This window comes from Abramis brama, assembly GCF_963993115.1.
Source record: "Abramis brama genome assembly, chromosome: 8".
NCBI lineage: Eukaryota > Metazoa > Chordata > Actinopteri > Cypriniformes > Leuciscidae > Abramis > Abramis brama.
In genome coordinates, this window is record NC_139970.1 from 44,703,848 (window position 1) to 44,726,393 (window position 22,546).

At 42.7% G+C, this 22,546-nt stretch overlaps 1 protein-coding gene across 1 annotated transcript in view; it reads right to left on the minus strand.

Annotated features, from left to right (window-relative positions):
* Positions 1 to 1,120: 1,120 nt before the first annotated feature.
* mospd2 (motile sperm domain containing 2) overlaps positions 1,121 to 22,546 on the minus strand; it is a 34,439-nt gene continuing 13,013 nt past the window's right edge. Inside the window, exons 10-15 of the mRNA XM_084122872.1 lie at positions 15,096 to 15,211; positions 10,554 to 10,647; positions 8,845 to 8,941; positions 7,643 to 7,766; positions 2,571 to 2,673; positions 1,121 to 1,801 (exon numbers count right to left, since the gene is read on the minus strand). Of these exons, the coding sequence (XP_083978998.1) occupies positions 1,661 to 1,801; positions 2,571 to 2,673; positions 7,643 to 7,766; positions 8,845 to 8,941; positions 10,554 to 10,647; positions 15,096 to 15,211 (675 nt within the window). The 3' untranslated portion in view covers positions 1,121 to 1,660. The remainder of the gene's footprint in view (positions 1,802 to 2,570; positions 2,674 to 7,642; positions 7,767 to 8,844; positions 8,942 to 10,553; positions 10,648 to 15,095; positions 15,212 to 22,546) is intronic.

The following is a 22,546-nucleotide window of genomic DNA, read 5'->3' on the forward strand; positions in this document are numbered from 1 at the left end:
TATTATGAAGTTTTCGATCAAAGAATTGGGTTTTGGCGACCTTTTTATTTGTTAAATATTAACCCTGTAAAGTCTGACTTGAAAATAATAGTCAGAAATATATACATATATTTTTTAAACTTTTTTTAGACAAAATTGCACTTGTTATGCATCATATCAGGCTTTTATGGCTCATATAGCGAGAATATGGAGGACATTTTATTTAGAGCCTCAAGCTGAGCAAAAATAAGCTGTTTTCTGCAGAAACTGATATTAATGTGAAATGCTGATGCTTGTGATGTACATCAGGGAGATCTTTATAACAGTAAAGCAGGACTGCAGGAGATCCAGTGCAACGTTTCGATCGTTTGTGGGATGCATAGGGTTAAGAAAAACACATTTATTCCAGTGCAACCAGTGTCGTTTTATATGTGAAAATGTAGTTTGGGATTTCCAGGAGCTGCTCAAACTTGACCTCTGACCTTTTGACCCCAAACACTGCAGTCTCTGCTCTCATTGGCTCACTGTACGTGACGAATCATAACGACTCCAGATAATGAGATATAATATATTTGAACACTTTTAAAACATGTTTTATTATTATTGGGAATCAAAACACTAGTGTTCGCTTCACAGAATCAAATGATGAATCCCAGAAATGATCACTTCATGTCACAACAAAACACTTACGATCTTCAGGTTTTCCAGGTTATTAATTAAAAAAATACAATAACTACAGAAAGGATAATATCAAAACAAACTATAATTTCTTCTTCTGTAATATGAATTAATCTGACAATAATAACAGGATTTAATAGAGTTATCACACAGAAATGGCCCAGTTTAAAAAACCTTGAATATTTAGCTGATGAGAATCCATTAAATTACACTGTAAATTATTTGCCAAGAAAGTTTCTGTATTTTATTTACTGTAATTGTGCTGTAATATGATTTATTAAAAAATGTATTTGACTTTGTTCTTTATTCTACGAATGTTCTATACTTTATTATACTTCCTATAATAATAATAATAGCACATGGGCTGATGCATCATCATTCAACGTTTATCTAAATATGCTACAATTTAAAAGTAAATATATTCATTTTATCGAGGCACAAAAAGCACACAGAACAGTGACGATAAGTGTCGACAAAAAGTGTCATTTATTATTTATACAATCATACTTTTATAAAATACTATATATATATATTAAAAATCGAGTTAATTACATTTGCATGATGCTGAGAATTTTACACAACGTGTTTTATAAATTAATCTGGTGTGTTCACTGAGAGTGAGAGATAAAAACACATGATGTTGTTTTAGCTCAGTCGTTTCGGACCGGTTCTGATGACATCATCGTGGTGTTCTGGGTAAAAGCGCACAGTGACCCGATATATATAAAAAAATCAAACTGAGTTAATTACATTTGCATGATGGTGTTTTATAAATTAAACTGGTGTATTCTCTGAGAGCGAGTGATAAAAACACATGATATGATGTCATCCGGGACCGGTTCTGATGACATCGTCATGGTGGTGTTCTGGGTAAGAGCGCGCAGTGATGACATCATCATGGTGGTGTTCTGGGTAAGAGCGCGCAGTGATGACATCATCATGGTGGTGTTCTGGGTAAGAGCGCGCAGTGACCCGACGCGGTTCAGTCCTGGTCCGGCCGGCCTCACGACGTCCACAGTGAGTAGGCCGTGGTGCAGCTGAGGGCCAGGAGGAACGCCAGCAGAACCAGCAGAACCTTCTGCATCCACACACACCAGTCCAGCTTCTGCTCCAGCCGAGAGTTCGTCAGCATCAGGCGCATCAGCTGAGGACACATGCGGCGCAGGGTTAATGCTGGAGCATGGGGCATGTTAACTCTTCCTTCTCTCGGGTCGTTTTCACCACAAACTCATTAAAAAAAAAAAAAGTTACAAATGGAGTGTTCATCAGAGGGTCCAAGACTTGTGTCGCACTTGAACCACGAATAAACCAAAAAAAATTTTTTTTATGTATTCGAGGAGTTTTGTGGTTGAAATTTAAAAAAAAGTAACAAATCCTTCCCTCAGGTCAATGACCCCCTTAGGAATGAAGGAATGCGAGGAATGCTTCGGTACACATAGAAAAACAAATGTCTGCATGTGTATCTGAATGCACACTGAAGAGAACTGACTTTAGGACCCAGAGGAACAGCTCATTTGCTCCATATAGAGATATAAGCCCATCTAGAGTCATGAAATATCATGTTATATTATTATTTTCCCACAAGAGGTCAAAGACTCCCAATGTAAGATATTTAGAGCTGAATTAAGAGTTATTTTGAATTTAAGTTGAAAGAATGTGAGGATTGTGCTTAAATTACTATGTATTTATTGATCAAATCTAGTAATTTAAAGGTAAATAAATGAAAAAATCTTTTAAAAAAAATGCATAATTTTTTTTTAATCAGAATTAACTAAAATTAGCTTTCTGGAAAAAAAAAAATTGGTTTAATTTTAGGGCGAGGGAAAGATAATCAATTATTAACCAAAAAACACCCAAAATAACCTTTCGCCTTGGAGTGGCGAAGTAAATGGAGTGAGTGTTGAAGATCTCACCATCGTCTGCAGATCCTGATGCTCATTGGTGGACGTCACTGACGAACTATCAAATGAATTGCTCAGAATAGACTTGGGACTCTCGAGGACGTGACAGCGCAGCCTGTGGGAAACATGGGAAACGGCGTATTAATATAGTTGAACTTGTGGTTAAAGCAGCGAGAGCGTCACTGAACAGCGTCTCATTGCAAAAGGCCTCAATATGCATCGATAATGATATTTATGCATTTGTTCTGACATAACTGCTGCTGCATTCCCAGTCTGATCGCATCCACCCACTCAATCTCCAGTTGAAGATCGACGGGAAATATAGAGCAACTACAAACCGGGCTAAGGTGAAGCTGGCTTCGTGTGAAGGGAGCCCACTAAGCAACTGGCTCGACACATAGGCTAATTTCTTAGCGAATGTGCTGGTGTCGCCCAGCCCACAACTCTTAATCTGTCAGCGAGGCACTCGTGTCAATGCCCAGGAAGGAGCAACACTCTCTCTATGGAGGAGCTCACTACCCAGGTGGGCACGGTGCATCTTGGGAAAAACTCACCAAGATGATGGCAAGCACAAATTTGTTAGTGGGCCAACCTCTGCATAGAAACCGCCTTCCCTTCTGCTGGTTTCCGAAACAGACGAGAGCTGGAGGAGGTCCTGAGACTTTGCATTCTGTCCTGAATAACCGCAAGGGAGGAACAGAGGAAAGTCAGGGCTGGGTCCGCCTCCTCTGGGACAGCGCTTGCAGGCTCACCACCCGGTCCCGTCTTAAGGGAGAGGTCGGAGCCTTGGGCACATATCCAGGCCGGGGTCTCAATTAATGAGAGTTAGCCGGCCCGAAACCAGGCACGATTCGTTGACCAAAAATGTGTGCAGGTCCCCTACCTTCTCGATAGAGCAAGCAAGCAGGAAAACTGTTTCTTTAAAAACAGATTTTTTAACTCAGCTACCTGCAGTGCTCAGGGGAGGTCTCAGAGTGCAGTAGCACTGGAGATAGGCCCCAAGAAGGTAAGAAGATTCATCTCCTTGCACCGCTCAGGAACCCGACGATCAAGTCGTACTTCCTATAGCTCTACTGCATCCTGATGTACTTTAAGGGCAACATACATTTTGAGGGTGAAGCGGAACAGCCACGCTCCGACCCTTCTTCTGCAGGAAGGAAGCACAGTGATCGAACACTCTCGGGGTCTTCCCGTGAGAAGAACACCAACAACGAACAGGTTCTACTTTAGATCGTAAGCAAGCCTCATTTTTCTAGAGGGAGCTCTCGCAGAAGTGTTAGTATCTACATTCCTTTTAGAGGTAGATAGCTGAACCACCGCAACAGAACCTGGATTTCTCCGGTTCAGTGCGGGTGCCAACGGTGCCCCATCCATGAGAAGTCTCAGAGGAATGAGTCAGGAAGGCTGTCTGAGGAACTAAAGGCAACTAAAGAACCTGCTCCTCTGACCTGACTTAGCACAGTGATGTGCAGGAGGGCTCACTGGGGTTTTTATTAACACACTTTATGTAGACCCTGGCGTCAGCTGTGAGCCTGTGTCTCCGTGTTTAAGGGAGTAAGCGACTAACAAGGGAACAAATCAGAGCGTCTGCAACAGATGTAACTGTGCGGCCCTGAAGATATCCGGACAGCTGGACCGCCTGGGGATGGAGTCTCCACTCTCTTCGGCAACAGGCTGTCGTGAGGCCACCTGGGCGGCACTATTGAGCAGGCCAGAACCTAAGTGGAAGAAGCGACCTCAGAAGCTTCTGACTCCATAGGAGGAGGTGGCGGGTGTGTTGTGCATGCGAGGGAAGCGTATGAGCAATGGTCGCTGTACTGGGCAGTGCCCGTTATATATGGCCCTTAAGCTAGAGTTTAGTAGACACTTGTTCTAGGAGCGATTAGCCCGGAGAACAAAAAGGTCTGAACACTGCTAAAGGTTTGGCAGCAGACCGGGTGTTGTTAACACACGGCCACGGCCACCTAGGGACTCGGCCATGAAGTCAGTGCTGAAGCGGTCATCATATGGAGGAAACCATTTATATGCGGCTGCGTCTACCATATGCCCCAGGAGCCTCTCAAGTTTATTCAGTGGGACCCTTTCTCACTTCTAAGCACAGACTGGACACATTTCAATTGAGAAACATGTAAACCAAGTTCACCTCCGTAACGGAAAATAGCTCCTCAGTCCGTAGACGAGTACTCCTTTCCAGTTGCCTTGAAACCCAACTGGCTATGTAGCACTCGAAGGGAGGGACTTGTACCTAGACTTTGACCCCTCAACACAAGACTACAGGATGACCCGTGTTTGTGGAGGAGTGGATATCTGAAGTACGCGTCCTTCAGGTCCCACGCTGCAGACCATTCATAGGGATGAGCATTAGTAATGCGTACTGCGTAATAACTTGAACGGAGGCTTAAAAAAGGGCCCGAATCAAGCACACAGACCCCTAATGGTCTAACTCACTATAGTTTGAGTACAATGAAGAACAGGCCTCACTTAGAACCTATTTTCATATCGGTTGGAGGAACGGCTCGATCGCAACCTTCACCAGTAGGAAGCAATGACCGCACACACAGCAGCACAATCTGAACACAGTCTGTGCCGGACGAACTGAATCGTCTTAGCCGAGTCTGATGATTCGAGTCGGTCGGGAGCGCTTTTCAGTGCTACAACGGACCGACACAGGGAACCCAATGCATCAGAGACGTACTCAGAGTGAGGCAGCGGGTTAGAGACAGGGACCAGCTTGGAAGGCCCGAAGGCAGCCCAAAGCAGGGTCTGAGTTGTAAACACCTGTCTCAAGGTAGCGGCAGGGAGTGCGTGAGAAGGCGTGACCAGGTCCTCGAACGCACTCAATGCCAGCTAATGAAGCCGAGTCTGTAGGTACAGGAGAACCGCTGGATCAGCCAGGAGCACCGTCAAGTGCTACAACTGGCGAAGCAGCGGAACCGGAGATACCACAGACTTCAGGCAACAAACAGGGACCCAGCTCGAAAGGCCCGAAGGCGGCCCGAGACAGGGTCTGAGTGTGTAGTGCGACTCTTACCTGTCTCTAGTTGATCTCAGAGAATGCGTGAGAAGGCGATACCGGGTCCTCGAACCGCACCCAACTGCTGGCTGGTGAACAAAAGGTAGCTGAAGGTTGCAAGGCTGCCCAGGGTCACACACCAACAACTAACCTCTTTTGGACTCAGAAAACAGAGGAAACTGCTCTTTCTTTGAAAATGTAGGTTGCCGGGATGTAGGTTGTAGGTTGAAAATGCCGGGAGCCAGCGGCGGAACAGTCATACACAAACAAAGACTCCTCACGGTCCTCCACCGGGAGAAGGGAGCGGATCGGTACCATCTCCAAGAGCTCTCACTCCATCTCTGAGTGGCCCGCTTCAGGAGCGCCTGCGCTTGCGCTTACCTCCTGACTTGGTACCGTCTGCGACCGGGTCCACGCTGAGATCTGGGTGGAGGCTGATGCGATGACTCAGTGGGAGCAGAGGCGGAGGATCTGCCCCGGGCGGACGGGTGGAGGCAGCAGCGGGCCGCCGGGGCAGGATGTACCGAAGCTTCAACCTTCGTACCCTGGAGGGCAAGATCAGTTGCAGTGCAGAGCTCATCCACGAGCTCACTGTCTGAACCACCCTTGTGCATATCCATGAGTGCCTGGGCCTGGTGGACCTGCAGCAACGCCATGGCATGCACTGGCATGCAGTGAAGATGCAGCTTGCCCACAGGCTTTGTAAGCTTTGCCTGTAAGGACAGATGAAAACTTACAGGCCTTAGAGGGGAGACGAGGATCCCCCTTCCATGAGGTAGTGGTCACAGCTGGACACAGCTGCATCGCGACAGACCGCTCCACTAGAGGGATATCCTTGTAACCCTTTGCCGCACCTCCATCAAGCGTAGTGAGGGAGGAGGAACTACTAAGGCGGTTTCTGGCAGAGAAAGGTTCCGTCCACGACCTAGTAAGCTCCTCATGCACTTCAGGGAAGAAAGGAACTGGGGCAGCGGGCTCAGCCAGGCTCGCCCCGAGAAACCAATCATCCAACCGAGACGGTTCGGGACACGGTGGAGAATTCCAGACGAACCCTATCGCCTCGGCGGCCCTTTTCAGCACAGCTGACATCTCAGGATCTGGCTCAGGCAGCGTTGCCTTCCCAGAGGGGGGCAACAGAGCCGAGTCGTCATCTCCAGAGCCCAGCTCTCCCTCCGATGCTGCGATGGACATCCTGTCCTCTGGAGGGGCCCCGAATGAACCGGCTGGTCGGTCCACTACAGAGGGACCAGCACATTCCCCGGGGAGCTTCACCGGCTGCGGTGTAAGAGAGGAGGGAGGGATCCACGGGGCTTTGCCGGGCGGATTTTCCCTCACCGTAATCCTCAGATCACCCAAACCATGCGGCACTCCAGGCTTCCCCTGGGAAGTTGACCCAGCCCTACCAAACCAAATTGTGCAGCCCTAATTCTTTGAGAAGTTGTTCTGTGCATATAAATACAAACCCTTTCGCCTAATTCACTACATGTGCATTTGTTCACCTTGACATTTGTTCATGAATATGGCAAACCAAAAATTATTCAGACACCAGATATCATTTGATATTGCTTCACTAGTGTGATCAGGACACTATAGTTCATTTATGTAAGTGAGGAGAGCAAAATAAAGTAAACTGTGACATTTTATAAACAAATATTCTTCATACAGCGACTACCAGTGACATTTATAAACATGTGGGACTGTAAAAATGATTCGGACACTTTGAGCTGATCATGTTCTGCTGAAGTGTGTTTTCTTTAATTGCTAATGCTCTTTTTACACACAGACTGAACAAAATGAAGCATTGCTTGGTGATTGGTTTAGCTAAACTGGTATTATCTAATTGTGTAGTTAAATTTAACAGCTGACAGATATTCAACATAATTCATGTGTGAGACAGTCTAACAGAAGGACGGACAAAACCAGTCAAATATCAACTGAGTTCTGCTCATATTTTAGTACCATTTTCTAAACTATAGTGAATAAACTGTGATAATGTGAGAAATGTTGAAGGATTCTGAATAAAATTTTGGTTTGACTGTGTGTGTGCGTTTGTGTGTGTGTCAGACGTCACCTGTGCTCCATGATTTTGGCTTTTGAAACCTCCTTCCAGAACTGAGATAACTCTGGGACTCCGGTGCCGCTCTCCGTTTCTGCTGCCATGACCAGGAACCGGTCCTGAGGAGACGCCTGGAAGCCTGACACACACACACACACACACACACACACACACACACACACACACACACACACACACACACACACACACACACACACACACACACACACATCAATCGATGCCGCAGTAGATAAAACACTATTCAAAATGATGTCTTATTAGATTTATTTCATGCACATTGCGTTGTTAATGTGAAAAATGCTGAAGAAAACCCTCTCAGGTGGAGGCAACAATCGTGCAACGTCACACTTGACCAAACCTGCACATCGGTCAGAGCTGAGTGTGTGAGTGTGTTTCATCAGCTGGAAACACTATTAACAGAGAGCGCTCAGCATGTGAGAGTGTGTGTGTGTGTGTGTGTGTGTGTGTGAAAGCGCTCAGATCAAGCTTTGATCAAGACTTATATTTGCTTGTGCTCGCTTGCACCCTCTTGTGGACACAGGAGACAAAACAGTACTTTTATCCTCTAACATTAATGATTGTCTTTAGAATTCTAATATAATTAGAATTTTGCTAATATTTAAGAAATTCGAATTTAGCTTTTCAGCCACACTGACAGCCCTAGGGTTATGGTTAGGGTTAGGGTTATAGTTAGGGTTAGGGTTAGGGTTAGGATGGATCTCATGTTCAAGTGTTGTTAGCACACATGTCCCATTCCTCTCGCCACTCGTTTAGTAAAGATTCGGAGTCGGTGTGATGGAGTGATTTGACATTTCACTGCTTCCACATAATAGCCTCATCTGCAGCGATATCAGCATGTTCATTTCTTGATGAGACTGACCAGGGCGCATTACGACTGAAGTGGAATCCGTATGTTCGTTTGGCCGGAAGCTAGTTATTAAAAGTTTTAAATAAGAATATTTTTCTTACACAAACTCATGGTTTTGCTTCTGAAGGCCTTTATTAACCCCTCGGTGCCTGTGAAGTTCGTTTATGATGATAGATGCACGTTTATGAGCTTCGATCTGTTGGTTGCGATCCACTGCCATTATTATGCCACTAATTTTCATGTGAAAGTGAACTATCCCTTTAAGACTTCAGACTTCAGAGCGTTTCTGTAATACGCCAGAGCAGAAAGGCCGGTTGTTCATGTTCACCTCCGTGAAGAGAAACCACGATGTCCACACTGGATCCGGGCTCACAGCTGCTGTTACTGGGCTTTACTCGGTACTTCTCTGGAGCCGTGGTCCGTACCTGCACACACACATACACACACACACACAACAAATGAGACCCAATAAAGGGAACTAATAAAGCTACATGAAGCCTGTATTCTGGGAAGGGAACGCTGTCAGAATGTTGTGTAAACAAAAGCCTCTCTTGTAATAGAGCTACTCCTAAATTACACTAAACTAATAAAACAAGAACAGGCTCTGATTGCACAAACAAACACGCACACAGAGACTTATGAACTTCCAAAGAAATGTTCTGCAAAGCGCCTGAGTTTATAACAGTAGAAAAGTGTAGAGAGAGCAATCCCATCATCATCAGAAGTCGAGTCTCTTTCATTTATACAGCGCTTTAACAATAGAGATGTTTCACAGCAGCTTTACAGTGATAACAGGAGATTACAGTAACAGAGATTGTTTAGGCTTTACAGCAGATCTAGAATAAAGTTATTGTCCAGATAAAGTTAGTTTTGATTGATTCACTTCCGTTGTAAAGATCATTAGTTATTAACTTAGCGGCCGCTAACACACACCGCTCTCACAGAGAACTCTTGTGACGTCAGAAACACCAGCGATTTCAAAGCGTGTTTTTGAGACTGTCTTTGGTTCACTGCAGTTTTAAGGGGAAAATACTCAGCAATGGCGTCGACTTATGAATTTACACATGGTTTGTCTTAAAGCACATTAAAAACACCACATAGACACAAACAACATTAAACGCTGGATTTACACCACAGGGGGACTTACATTATTGAAACATTAAAGCGGTGGTATAATGGCCTTTTCACAAGATGTAAAATAAGTCTCTGATGTCCCCAGAGTGTGTGTGTGAAGTTTTAGCTCTAAATACCCCACAGATATTTTTATATAGCATGATAAAATTGTCACTTTTTGAGGTTGAGCAAAAATACACCGTTTAGTGTCTGTTCCTTTAAATGCAAATGAGCTGCTTCTCCCGGTACAGGGGGCGGAGCTACAACAGCTCGTGTCCTTTTACCTCACACACATGCACTGAACATTTCAAACCGGAGTCAGACAATGATGGAGAGACTCAAGAAGAAGAGAAACATGTAGAAGCAACAGGACATTTCTGAATGGTTAGTTGGTGAATTTATGAAACTGATGTGTAGTTATCTTCTAGTCACTGATTAGCATATTCTGTCTTGATAATCTATAAATCGTGTTCCCGGGGGCGGGGTTTATGTAAATTTTAGGGTTGGTGATGTCACTAACCCGGGAGGAATGTGGTGTAGTCTCTACCAGCCGTTTGTTGTAGTCCTTAAAAAGCGATTTCTGTAAAAGCAAATATCTCCCTTTGCTTTGAACTTTGAGCGTCGTAACTTTGCAGATGTTGTTTATGCTAAAGTTAGAAAAGTGAAATCATAATCAACCACCCCTTTAAAGTATTATGCAATCATTTAAGACATTTCTCCTTTTCTTTTAAGAGTAATGGTGTAATATTTATGAATTTGATTGTTTATTGGTTGCGAGTTCGCTTGAAGTGAGACTCCGCCCACACACTCTTCTGATTGGCTGTGATTTGTGATTGATTTAGTCGCTTCTGTTGTGGACAGACGAATTGCTAATCGCGTCATGTCTGGTCGGGATATGCTTTAAAAGTGATGATTGAGTCTCACCTTAAAGGCCACGTGGTTTTTGGTGACGTTGTTGAGGACGATCAAACACCTCTTCTCTGATTCTTTAGCACCGAAGCTGAGCTCCTCTGCTGGACTGGAGGAAAACACACACACACGATTATCAAGAACGCATACACAACCTTTACTAACGGTTAACAGAAGAAAAAAGAGTTGATTCATTTCTGTGAGTCAGTTCAAACTGTCAGTGAATTGATTCAAAACTCTGATTCATTGTCATTTGAGAAATGTTCTCTAAAGTCTCCATGTGTAATTTTTCATATATTGTAAATATTTAGGGACGCACGATATATCGGCCAGTATCGGTATCGGCCGATATCTGTTCATTTTTAATGTTATCATTATCGGCCCAATAGGAAAATTTGTCTGATATATTAAAGCCGATAAATAGTGCATTATTTCCTTCAGCTGAGACGCTTCAGATACGCACTGATCATCATGATGGGTTTGATTTGCTTGAATATGATCGGAATCACTTCAAAAAAGGAAAATACGGTTCAGTGCAACATGTGCAGCGCAAGTCTGTCATATCGGCTACATAATATTATAAGAACATCATTATAATTGTGTGTTTGGGACGTGGCTTTTACTGGTGAGACTTTTTTGGCTCAGGCTCTCAAAAATTACACAAATTTTGATTTAGATTTATCGGCCAATATATCGGTTATCGGCTTTTAAATATAAAGAATTATCGGTATCGGCCAAAACGTTCATATCGGTGCATCCCTATAAATATTGCTGTTCATGACTATTTATTGTGATATTGGTGCATATAAATGAAAATTATTAAATATGATTCTTCCTTTAGTAAAACATGCCTTGATGATTTGAAGTAGATTGTGACAGTATTTTACCTGAACACGAGCGCAGTGTGTAGAGCGCAGTGTGTAGTGTGCAGTGTGTAGAGCGCAGTGTGTAGAGCGAAGTGTGTAGAGTGCAGTGTGTAGAGCGCGGTGTGTAGAGTGCAGTGTGTAGAGTGCAGTGTGTAGAGCGCAGTGTGTAGTGTGCAGTGTGTAGAGCGCAGTGTGTAGAGCGCAGTGTGTAGAGCGCAGTGTGTAGAGCGCAGTGTGTAGAGCGCAGTGTGCGGTGTGTAGTGTGCGGTGTGTAGAGTGCGGTGTGTGGTGTGTAGTGTGCGGTGTGTAGAGTGCGGTGTGTAGAGTGCAGTGTGTGGTGTGTAGAGTGCGGTGTGTAGAGTGCGGTGTGTAGAGTGCAGTGTGTAGAGTGCAGTGTGTAGAGCGCAGTGTGTAGTGTGCAGTGTGTAGAGCGCAGTGTGTAGAGCGCAGTGTGTAGAGCGCAGTGTGTAGAGCGCAGTGTGTAGAGCGCAGTGTGCGGTGTGTAGTGTGCGGTGTGTAGAGTGCGGTGTGTGGTGTGTAGTGTGCGGTGTGTAGAGTGCGGTGTGTAGAGTGCAGTGTGTGGTGTGTAGAGTGCGGTGTGTAGAGTGCAGTGTGTAGAGTGCAGTGTGTAGAGCGCAGTGTGTAGTGTGCAGTGTGTAGAGTGCAGTGTGTGGTGTGTAGAGTGCGGTGTGTAGAGTGCGGTGTGTAGAGTGCGGTGTGTAGAGTGCAGTGTGTAGAGTGCAGTGTGTAGAGCGCAGTGTGTAGAGCGCAGTGTGCGGTGTGTAGTGTGCGGTGTGTAGAGTGCAGTGTGTAGAGTGCAGTGTGTAGAGTGCAGTGTGTGGTGTGTAGAGTGCAGTGTGTAGAGTGCAGTGTGTAGAGCGCAGTGTGTAGAGCGCAGTGTGTAGTGTGCAGTGTGTAGAGTGTAGAGTGCGGTGTGTAGAGCGCAGTGTGCGGTGTGTAGAGCGCAGTGTGCGGTGTGTAGAGCGCAGTGTGTAGTGTGTAGAGCGCAGTGTGTAGTGTGCAGTGTGTAGAGTGTAGAGTGCGGTGTGTAGAGCGCAGTGTGTAGAGTGCAGTGTGTAGAGCGCAGTGTGCGGTGTGTAGAGCGCAGTGTGTAGTGTGCAGTGTGTAGAGTGTAGAGTGCGGTGTGTAGAGCGCAGTGTGTAGAGTGCAGTGTGTAGAGCGCAGTGTGTAGTGTGCAGTGTGTAGAGTGCAGTGTGTGGTGTGTAGAGTGCGGTGTGTAGAGTGCAGTGTGTAGAGTGCAGTGTGTAGAGTGCAGTGTGTAGAGTGCAGTGTGTAGAGCGCAGTGTGTAGAGTGCAGTGTGTAGAGCGCAGTGTGTAGTGTGCAGTGTGTAGAGTGTAGAGTGCGGTGTGTAGAGTGCGGTGTGTAGAGTGCGGTGTGTAGAGTGCAGTGTGTAGAGTGCAGTGTGTAGAGCGCAGTGTGTAGAGTGCGGTGTGTAGAGCGCAGTGTGTAGAGCGCAGTGTGCGGTGTGTAGTGTGCGGTGTGCGGTGTGTAGAGTGCAGTGTGTAGAGTGCAGTGTGTGGTGTGTAGAGTGCAGTGTGTAGAGCGCAGTGTGTAGAGTGCGGTGTGTAGAGTGCAGTGTGTAGAGCGCAGTGTGTAGTGTGCAGTGTGTAGAGTGTAGAGTGCGGTGTGTAGAGCGCAGTGTGCGGTGTGTAGAGCGCAGTGTGTAGTGTGCAGTGTGTAGAGTGTAGAGTGCGGTGTGTAGAGCGCAGTGTGTAGAGTGCAGTGTGTAGAGCGCAGTGTGTAGAGTGCGGTGTGTAGAGTGCGGTGTGTAGAGTGCGGTGTGTAGAGCGCAGTGTGTAGAGTGCAGTGTGTAGAGCGCAGTGTGTAGTGTGCAGTGTGTAGAGTGCAGTGTGTGGTGTGTAGAGTGCGGTGTGTAGAGTGCGGTGTGTAGAGTGCGGTGTGTAGAGTGCAGTGTGTAGAGCGCAGTGTGTAGAGCGCAGTGTGCGGTGTGTGGTGTGCGGTGTGTAGAGTGCAGTGTGTAGAGTGCAGTGTGTAGAGTGCAGTGTGTGGTGTGTAGAGTGCAGTGTGTAGAGTGCAGTGTGTAGAGTGCAGTGTGTAGAGCGCAGTGTGTAGAGCGCAGTGTGTAGTGTGCAGTGTGTAGAGTGTAGAGTGCGGTGTGTAGAGCGCAGTGTGCGGTGTGTAGAGCGCAGTGTGCGGTGTGTAGAGCGCAGTGTGTAGTGTGCAGTGTGTAGAGTGTAGAGTGCGGTGTGTAGAGCGCAGTGTGTAGTGTGCGGTGTGTAGAGCGCAGTGTGCGGTGTGTAGAGCGCAGTGTGTAGTGTGCAGTGTGTAGTGTGCAGTGTGTAGAGTGCAGTGTGTAGAGCGCAGTGTGCGGTGTGTAGAGCGCAGTGTGTAGAGCGCAGTGTGTAGTGTGCAGTGTGCGGTGTGTAGAGGGCAGTGTGTAGTGTGCAGTGTGCGGTGTGTAGAGCGCAGTGTGTAGTGTGCAGTGTGCGGTGTGTAGAGGGCAGTGTGTAGAGTGCAGTGTGTAGAGCGCAGTGTGCGGTGTGTAGTGTGCGGTGTGTAGTGTGCGGTGTGTAGAGTGCAGTGTGTAGTGTGCAGTGTGCGGTGTGTAGAGGGCAGTGTGTAGAGTGCAGTGTGTAGAGCGCAGTGTGTAGAGCGCAGTGTGCGGTGTGTAGTGTGCAGTGTGTAGAGTGCAGTGTGTAGAGTGCAGTGTGCGGTGTGTAGAGGGCAGTGTGTAGAGTGCAGTGTGTAAAGCGCAGTGTGTAGAGCGCAGTGTGCGGTGTGTAGAGCGCAGTGTGTAGAGCGCAGTGTGTAGAGCGCAGTGTGTAGAGCGCAGTGTGCGGTGTGTAGTGTGCGGTGTGTAGAGTGCAGTGTGTAGAGTGCAGTGTGTAGAGCGCAGTGTGCGGTGTGTAGAGCGCAGTGTGTAGAGCGCAGTGTGTAGAGCGCAGTGTGTAGAGCGCAGTGTGCGGTGTGTAGAGTGCAGTGTGTAGAGTGCAGTGTGTAGAGTGCAGTGTGTGGTGTGTAGAGTGCAGTGTGTAGAGTGCAGTGTGTAGAGTGCAGTGTGTAGAGCGCAGTGTGTAGTGTGCAGTGTGTAGAGTGTAGAGTGCGGTGTGTAGAGTGTAGAGTGCGGTGTGTAGAGTGTAGAGTGCGGTGTGTAGAGTGCAGTGTGTAGAGCGCAGTGTGTAGAGCGCAGTGTGTAGTGTGCAGTGTGTAGAGTGTAGAGTGCGGTGTGTAGAGTGCGGTGTGTAGAGTGTAGAGTGCGGTGTGTAGAGTGCAGTGTGTAGAGCGCAGTGTGTAGAGCGCAGTGTGTAGTGTGCAGTGTGTAGAGTGTAGAGTGCGGTGTGTAGAGTGTAGAGTGCGGTGTGTAGAGTGCGGTGTGTAGAGTGCGGTGTGTAGTGTGCGGTGTGTAGAGCGCAGTGTGCGGTGTGTAGAGCGCAGTGTGTAGTGTGCAGTGTGTAGAGCGCAGTGTGCGGTGTGTAGAGCGCAGTGTGTAGTGTGCAGTGTGTAGAGTGTAGAGTGCGGTGTGTAGAGCGCAGTGTGTAGAGTGCAGTGTGTAGAGCGCAGTGTGTAGAGTGCGGTGTGTAGAGTGCAGTGTGTGGTGTGTAGAGCGCAGTGTGTAGAGTGCAGTGTGTAGAGCGCAGTGTGTAGTGTGCAGTGTGTAGAGTGCAGTGTGTGGTGTGTAGAGTGCGGTGTGTAGAGTGCAGTGTGTACCTGATGTGAAGTAATGTGCCCTTGAAAGTGGTTGTGGGTTTTCTCGCCCCTCTCAGTCGTCCAGGTTCTCCTCGGTCGAGATCATCTGACCTTTGACCGTCTTCAATGAAGTTCACCTGCGAAACACACAGAACATGATGACACTGTATTTTCAGAATGTGATGATAATAATGCATGACATCAGGTCCGATTTTTGGTGCATGAATGTGTTCAAATGTGCAAAAAAATCAACAAATTGATGAACTTTAACATTTTACAATCAAGAAATTATACAAAAGGAAGACACTGAAAGAGAGGCTTACAATAAAGATAACTATATATATATATATAATATTTTTTTGAAATAGATAAATAAATAGCTTTTCATTTTTAATGAAAGTTATGGCAACAAAGATGCAACAAAGTTGAACATGTCACAACTTTATACAAATTAACAGTTATGCAACAAGTAAATAGTGAGATCAATGATCAATGCATCACTAAAGTCAAACATTATGCTAATTTCAATGGTTTTATGATTTTATATTATGGTATGCATTATTTTTTATCATTAATGTTTTATACATTAAACTGTGCAATTCATTTGTCAAACATGTTGATCTTAAATATATAATTTGAGTAGCAACATTTATGCAATTAATGACGTCCGTCTTCACCCTTCATTCAAATATTGTTATAGATTTTGTAGTCAAATTGCGTAGTTGTGTTTGGAGTCGATTGTTTTATTAGTGATGAAACGAGACACATTTTTGGCACATGCAAAAATAAGAGAGAACCAACCAAATATTAATAACTGATTATGTAACAGTATTGTTTGCTTTTTCCTGTCAGCTTTTTTTTTCTGTGCTTTTTTTTTTTTTGCATAGTAAAATAAAGCAAAATGTATAATTTTTAATGAGTTATGGCGAGTAAATGAAATGCAACAGAGTTAAACAGGCCACAACTTTACACACATAACGCAACGTGATTCCCAATAGGATCAATGGCATCAGCAACACAAAGCTGAAATCAGAACAAAGGGCCAATGTGAACACGAGGGTCATGTGACTTCACACACACACACACACACACACACACACCACCTAACCCTTGCAGGAACACGGGCCCTCATGTCATGTGACTTCACACACACACACACACACACACACACCACTTAACCCTTGCAGGAACATGGGCCCTCATGTCATGTGACTTCACACACACACACACACAGAGACACAGACACAGACACACACAAACACACACACTGACACACACAGAGACACACACACACAGACACAGACACACACACACACACACATGTGGGAGAAGCGAAACTGCTGAACACACACTTTCTTTGTGCTCGTGCTGCAGAAGTGTGTGAAACAAAGTTGAAGCAAAACACGGCGTGACCGAACCACAGATGCAGTGTGTCGGGGGTTAAAGGGTCAAAGGTCACATCGATTAAACAGGCAGGTTTGATCTGAAATGTTCTGGACTTTATTCAGTGTTTGATTGAAAATGTAAAGAATTAAACAGCTGAAATAATTACATGAAATGTTTTTCACACAAGATCACATCTTACAGTACGTCAGTAAATCAACCAATCATCATTTTATGGGTAACTCTTTTACAATAAGCTCCCATTAGTTAATGCATTGGTTACAGTGTTTAGTTAAAACACTCAAGCTGATCATAGTTAGTTCATTAAACAATATTAACAGACACAACTCTTGATTTTAATAAAATATTCATCAATTTTGGAATTAACATGTGGAATTGCTAGTTCATATTAACTAATGTGAACCTAAAGTGTTACCAGTTAATTGATCATTAGTGATGAAATGATTATATTGTATTATATATAGATATATATATATATATATCCATCTCTGGCAAACAATTGATTGAATCACAGAATCGATCAGAGAAATCACTCATAATAAGAACAAACATTTTCTAAATAAAAACAAAGATCTGATATATGAAATGTTAAAAATGTGGAAAAGTCACATTCAGCTTCATTTGGACGGAGTGTAAGTGCAAAACTGAACCGATCAGTGGGTGTATAATAACAGTAACTGGAGACACAGATGTTAATTATCATAACGATACAGTAATGAAGAAGGCAGTCACATGACAGTGGTGCGCTCTCAGGGCTCCGACACACTCGTGCGCTCGATCGAGTCGCATCAGCTGCGTTTCTGAAAGCACGGGATATGTCCCACAAAACCCTTTACGGCCTTGGAATCGACTGATTCACTGTTTCTGACAGTCAGACTCAGGAAATTTAACCATAATTGTGTTTGAGGAACCAGAATTATGCTTTTAGAATATTTTTTAACAAGCATTAATTGCTTTTTACTGTATTCTATTTTTTAAGCATTACTTATTAAAACAAATCTTTGCTCTGAGTATCTTTAACTACATGCGTTCATAAGAAGAATCGGTAACTACACTGATTTAGGTCTTTTGAGTCTTAAAGTGTTCACTTTAAATAAAAATACAGATATTTTGTGTTCCACAGATGAAAGAAAGTAGTAGTTAATCGAATCATTCATTCAAGAGATTCGTTCAAAAACTCTGATTCATCCAGTAGTGAAACAAGTATTTGAGTGAGTCATTGAATCATTCAAGAGATTCGTTCAAAAACACTGATTCATCCAGTAGTGAAACAAGTATTTGAGTGAGTCATTGAATCATTCAAGAGATTCGTTCAAAAACACTGATTCATCTAGTAATGAAACAAGTGAAGTCTTCATGAATGAGTCATTGAATCATTCATTCAAGAGATTTGTTCAAAAAACACTGATTCATCTAGTAATGAAACAAGTATTTGAGTGAGTCATTGAATCATTCAAGAGATTCGTTCAAAAACACTGATTCATCTAGTAATGAAACAAGTGAAGTCTTCATGAGTGAGTCATTGAATCATTCATTCAAGAGATTTGTTCAAAAAACGCTGATTCATCTAGTAATGAAACAAGTATTTGAGTGAGTCATTGAATCATTCAAGAGATTCGTTCAAAAACACTGATTCATCTAGTAATGAAACAAGTGAAGTCTTCATGAATGAGTCATTGAATCATTCATTCAAGAGATTTGTTTAAAAAACACTGATTCATCTAGTAATGAAACAAGTATTTGAGTGAGTCATTGAATCATTCAAGAGATTCGTTCAAAAACACTGATTCATCTAGTAATGAAACAAGTGAAGTCTTCATGAATGAGTCATTGAATCATTCATTCAAGAGATTTGTTCAAAAAACGCTGATTCATCTACTAATGAAACAAGTATTTGAGTCATTGAATCATTCAAGAGATTTGTTCAAAAACACTGATTCATCTAGTAATGAAACAAGTGAAGTCTTCATGAATGAGTCATTGAATCATTCATTCAAGATATTTGTTCAAAAAACGCTGATTCATCTAGTAATGAAACAAGTATTTGAGTGAGTCATTGAATCATTCATTCAAATTAATTAAACATTTTCTAAATGACTAGCAATAAACATTTTGTCAGAACCTCTAGTAAATTACATGTTATTTTGTTTAGTTGTCTGTTCAGAATCGTGGGAGAATCACATCAAATTCGTGATTCTCAATTTATCCAGGATTGTGCAGGATCTCTTTTTACACATTTGATTCAGACTCGCATCTCAGATAAAACATTTTCATTTTCTGTGACGTTGCAGATCGAAATGAATCTAAATGGTTTCATAATTAACTAATTTTGCAAGATATTTTCGCTGTAGAAATAAAGCTGACTTGATTTGTAGATTCAGAAACGCAGACGCTCAAGAACCGGTTCTCGATCTCCGACAACAGCAAACTTTAGTGTGTTTGAGCCCTTACGAGTTTAACATCAGCACACAAAAATAACAATGTAAAACTGCAACAAAAAAAACTTCATTTAGCTTTGATTGATCAAACCGAACAAACCCCGTAACCAGACGGTAGTTTGTTAAAGAGAAATCAATGGAAGTGATTAAAATCATGTGCAATGCCTCTGAAATGCTTTAAAACATCTGAAACGTGAGCGTGGAACAAACACGAGCGTCTTGAATGGAGTTGAAATGGGATGGACGGATGAATCTGGTTTCGCTCTGGAAACTTCAGGCACTTGAGGGTGTAGAAACATCTACAATGTCTTACCAGTCCTTGTTTTAGACACACAGACAGAGAGGGACATCAGAAAAACATGCTCGAGGATAACGCAGCGCATTGAGGAATCCTCCAAATTCTTAGGGAAACAAGAGTTAAAAGCTGGGAATCAAATCAAACATGAACCTTTGATTCGAAGCAAAATATAATGTTAGGAAACTTGCAGTCGAGAATCAGTTGCTCTGTGGAGAATGACGGGGATTTTACATCGGAGTCGATTAGAGCTGCGCGATACTGGGGAAAACTGACTTTGCGATGTTTTGCTTTTCTGCGATTATATATTGCGAAATGAATATACAGGAATGATGACAATTGTGACTTTATATCTCGCTATTCTGACTTTTATAACTCGCAATTGCGACTTTATATCTCACAATTCTGACTTTATATCACGCAATTCTGACTTTATAACTTGCAATTGCGACTATTTCACGTAATTCTGACTATCACGCAATTCTGACTTTTATAACTCACAATTGCGACTTTATATCACACTATCACCCAATTCTGACTATAACTCGCAATTGTGACTATCACGCAATTCTGACTTTATAACACGCAATTCTGACTTTCACACAATTGTGACTTTACAACACGCAATTCTGACTTTATATTTCGCTATTCTGACTTTACAACACGCAATTGCGACTATCACGCAATTGACTTTTATAACTCGCAATTGCGACTTTATATCTCACAATTCTGACTTTATATCACGCAATTCTGACTTTATAACTTGCAATTGCGACTATTTCACGTAATTCTGACTATCACGCAATTGACTTTTATAACTCGCAATTGCGACTTTATATCTCACAATTCTGACTTTATATCACGCAATTCTGACTTTATAACTTGCAATTGCGACTATTTCACGTAATTCTGACTATCACGCAATTCTGACTTTTATAACTCACAATTGCGACTTTATATCACCCAATTCTGACTATAACTCGCAATTCTGACTTTCACGCAATTCTGACTTTATATCACGCAATTCTGACTTTCACGCAATTCTGACTTTATATCACGCAATTCTGACTTTATAACTTGCAATTGCGACTATTTCACGTAATTCTGACTATCACGCAATTCTGACTTTTATAACTCACAATTGCGACTTTATATCACACTATCACCCAATTCTGACTATAACTCGCAATTCTGACTATCACGCAATTCTGACTTTATCACGCAATTCTGACTTTATAACACGCAATTCTGACTTTCACGCAATTCTGACTTTATATCACGCAATTCTGACTTTATATCACGCAATTCTGACTTTACAACACGCAATTGCGACTATCACGCAATTGACTTTTATAACTCGCAATTGAGACTTTATATCTCACAATTCTGACTTTATATCACGCAATTCTGACTTTATAACCTGCAATTGCGACTATTTCACGTAATTCTGACTATCACGCAATTCTGACTTTTATAACTCACAATTGCGACTTTATATCACACTATCACCTATAACTCGCAATTGTGACTATCACGCAATTCTGACTTTATCACGCAATTCTGACTTTATAACACGCAATTCTGACTTTCACGCAATTCTGACTTTCATGCAATTCTGACATTATAACACGCAATTCTGACTTTATAACACGCAATTCTGACTTTAGATCTCACAATTCTGACTTTATATCATGCAATTCTGACTTTATAACACGCAATTGTGACTTTATATCTCACAATTCTGACTTTATATCATGCAATTCTGACTTTAACACGCAATTGCGACTATATCACGCAATTCTGACTTTATAACTCACAATTGCGACTTTATATCACGCAATTCTGACTTTATAACACGCAATTTTGACTTTCACGCAATTCTGACTTTATATCACGCAATTCTGACTTTATAACTTGCAATTGCGACTATTTCACGTAATTCTGACTATCACGCAATTCTGACTTTTATAACTCACAATTGCGACTTTATATCACCCAATTCTGACTATAACTCGCAATTCTGACTTTCACGCAATTCTGACTTTATATCACGCAATTCTGACTTTCACGCAATTCTGACTTTATAACACGCAATTCTGACTTTATAACTTGCAATTGCGACTATTTCACGTAATTCTGACTATCACGCAATTCTGACTTTTATAACTCACAATTGCGACTTTATATCACACTATCACCCAATTCTGACTATAACTCGCAATTCTGACTATCACGCAATTCTGACTATCACGCAATTCTGACTATCACGCAATTCTGACTTTACAACACGCAATTGCGACTATCACGCAATTGACTTTTATAACTCGCAATTGAGACTTTATATCTCACAATTCTGACTTTATATCACGGAATTCTGACTTTATAACTTGCAATTGCGACTATTTCACGTAATTCTGACTATCACGCAATTCTGACTTTTATAACTCACAATTGCGACTTTATATCACACTATCACCTATAACTCGCAATTCTGACTATCACGCAATTCTGACTTTATAACACGCAATTCTGACTTTCACGCAATTCTGACTTTATAACACGCAATTCTGACTTTCATGCAATTCTGACTTTATAACACGCAATTCTGACTTTATAACACGCAATTCTGACTTTAGATCTCACAATTCTGACTTTATATCATGCAATTCTGACTTTATAACACGCAATTGTGACTTTATATCTCACAATTCTGACTTTATATCATGCAATTCTGACTTTAACACGCAATTGCGACTATATCACGCAATTCTGACTTTATAACACGCAATTTTGACTTTATATCATGCAATTCTGACTTTATAACTCACAATTGCGACTTTATATCTCACTATCACGCAATTTTGACTATAACTCGCAATTGTGACTATATCACGCAATTCTGACTTTATAACTCACAATTGCGACTTTATATCACGCAATTCTGACTTTATAACACGCAATTTTGACTTTATATCACACAATTGCGACTATATATCACGCAATTCTGACTTTATAACATGCAATTTTGACTTTATATCACACAATTGCGACTATCACACAATTGCGACTATATATCACGCAATTCTGACTTTATAACATGCAATTTTGACTTTATATCACACAATTGTGACTATATCACGCAATTCTGACTTTATAACTCACAATTGCGACTTTATATCACGCAATTCTGACTTTATATCACGCAATTCTGACTTTACAACACGCAATTGCGACTATCACGCAATTGACTTTTATAACTCGCAATTGAGACTTTATATCTCACAATTCTGACTTTATATCACGCAATTCTGACTTTATAACCTGCAATTGCGACT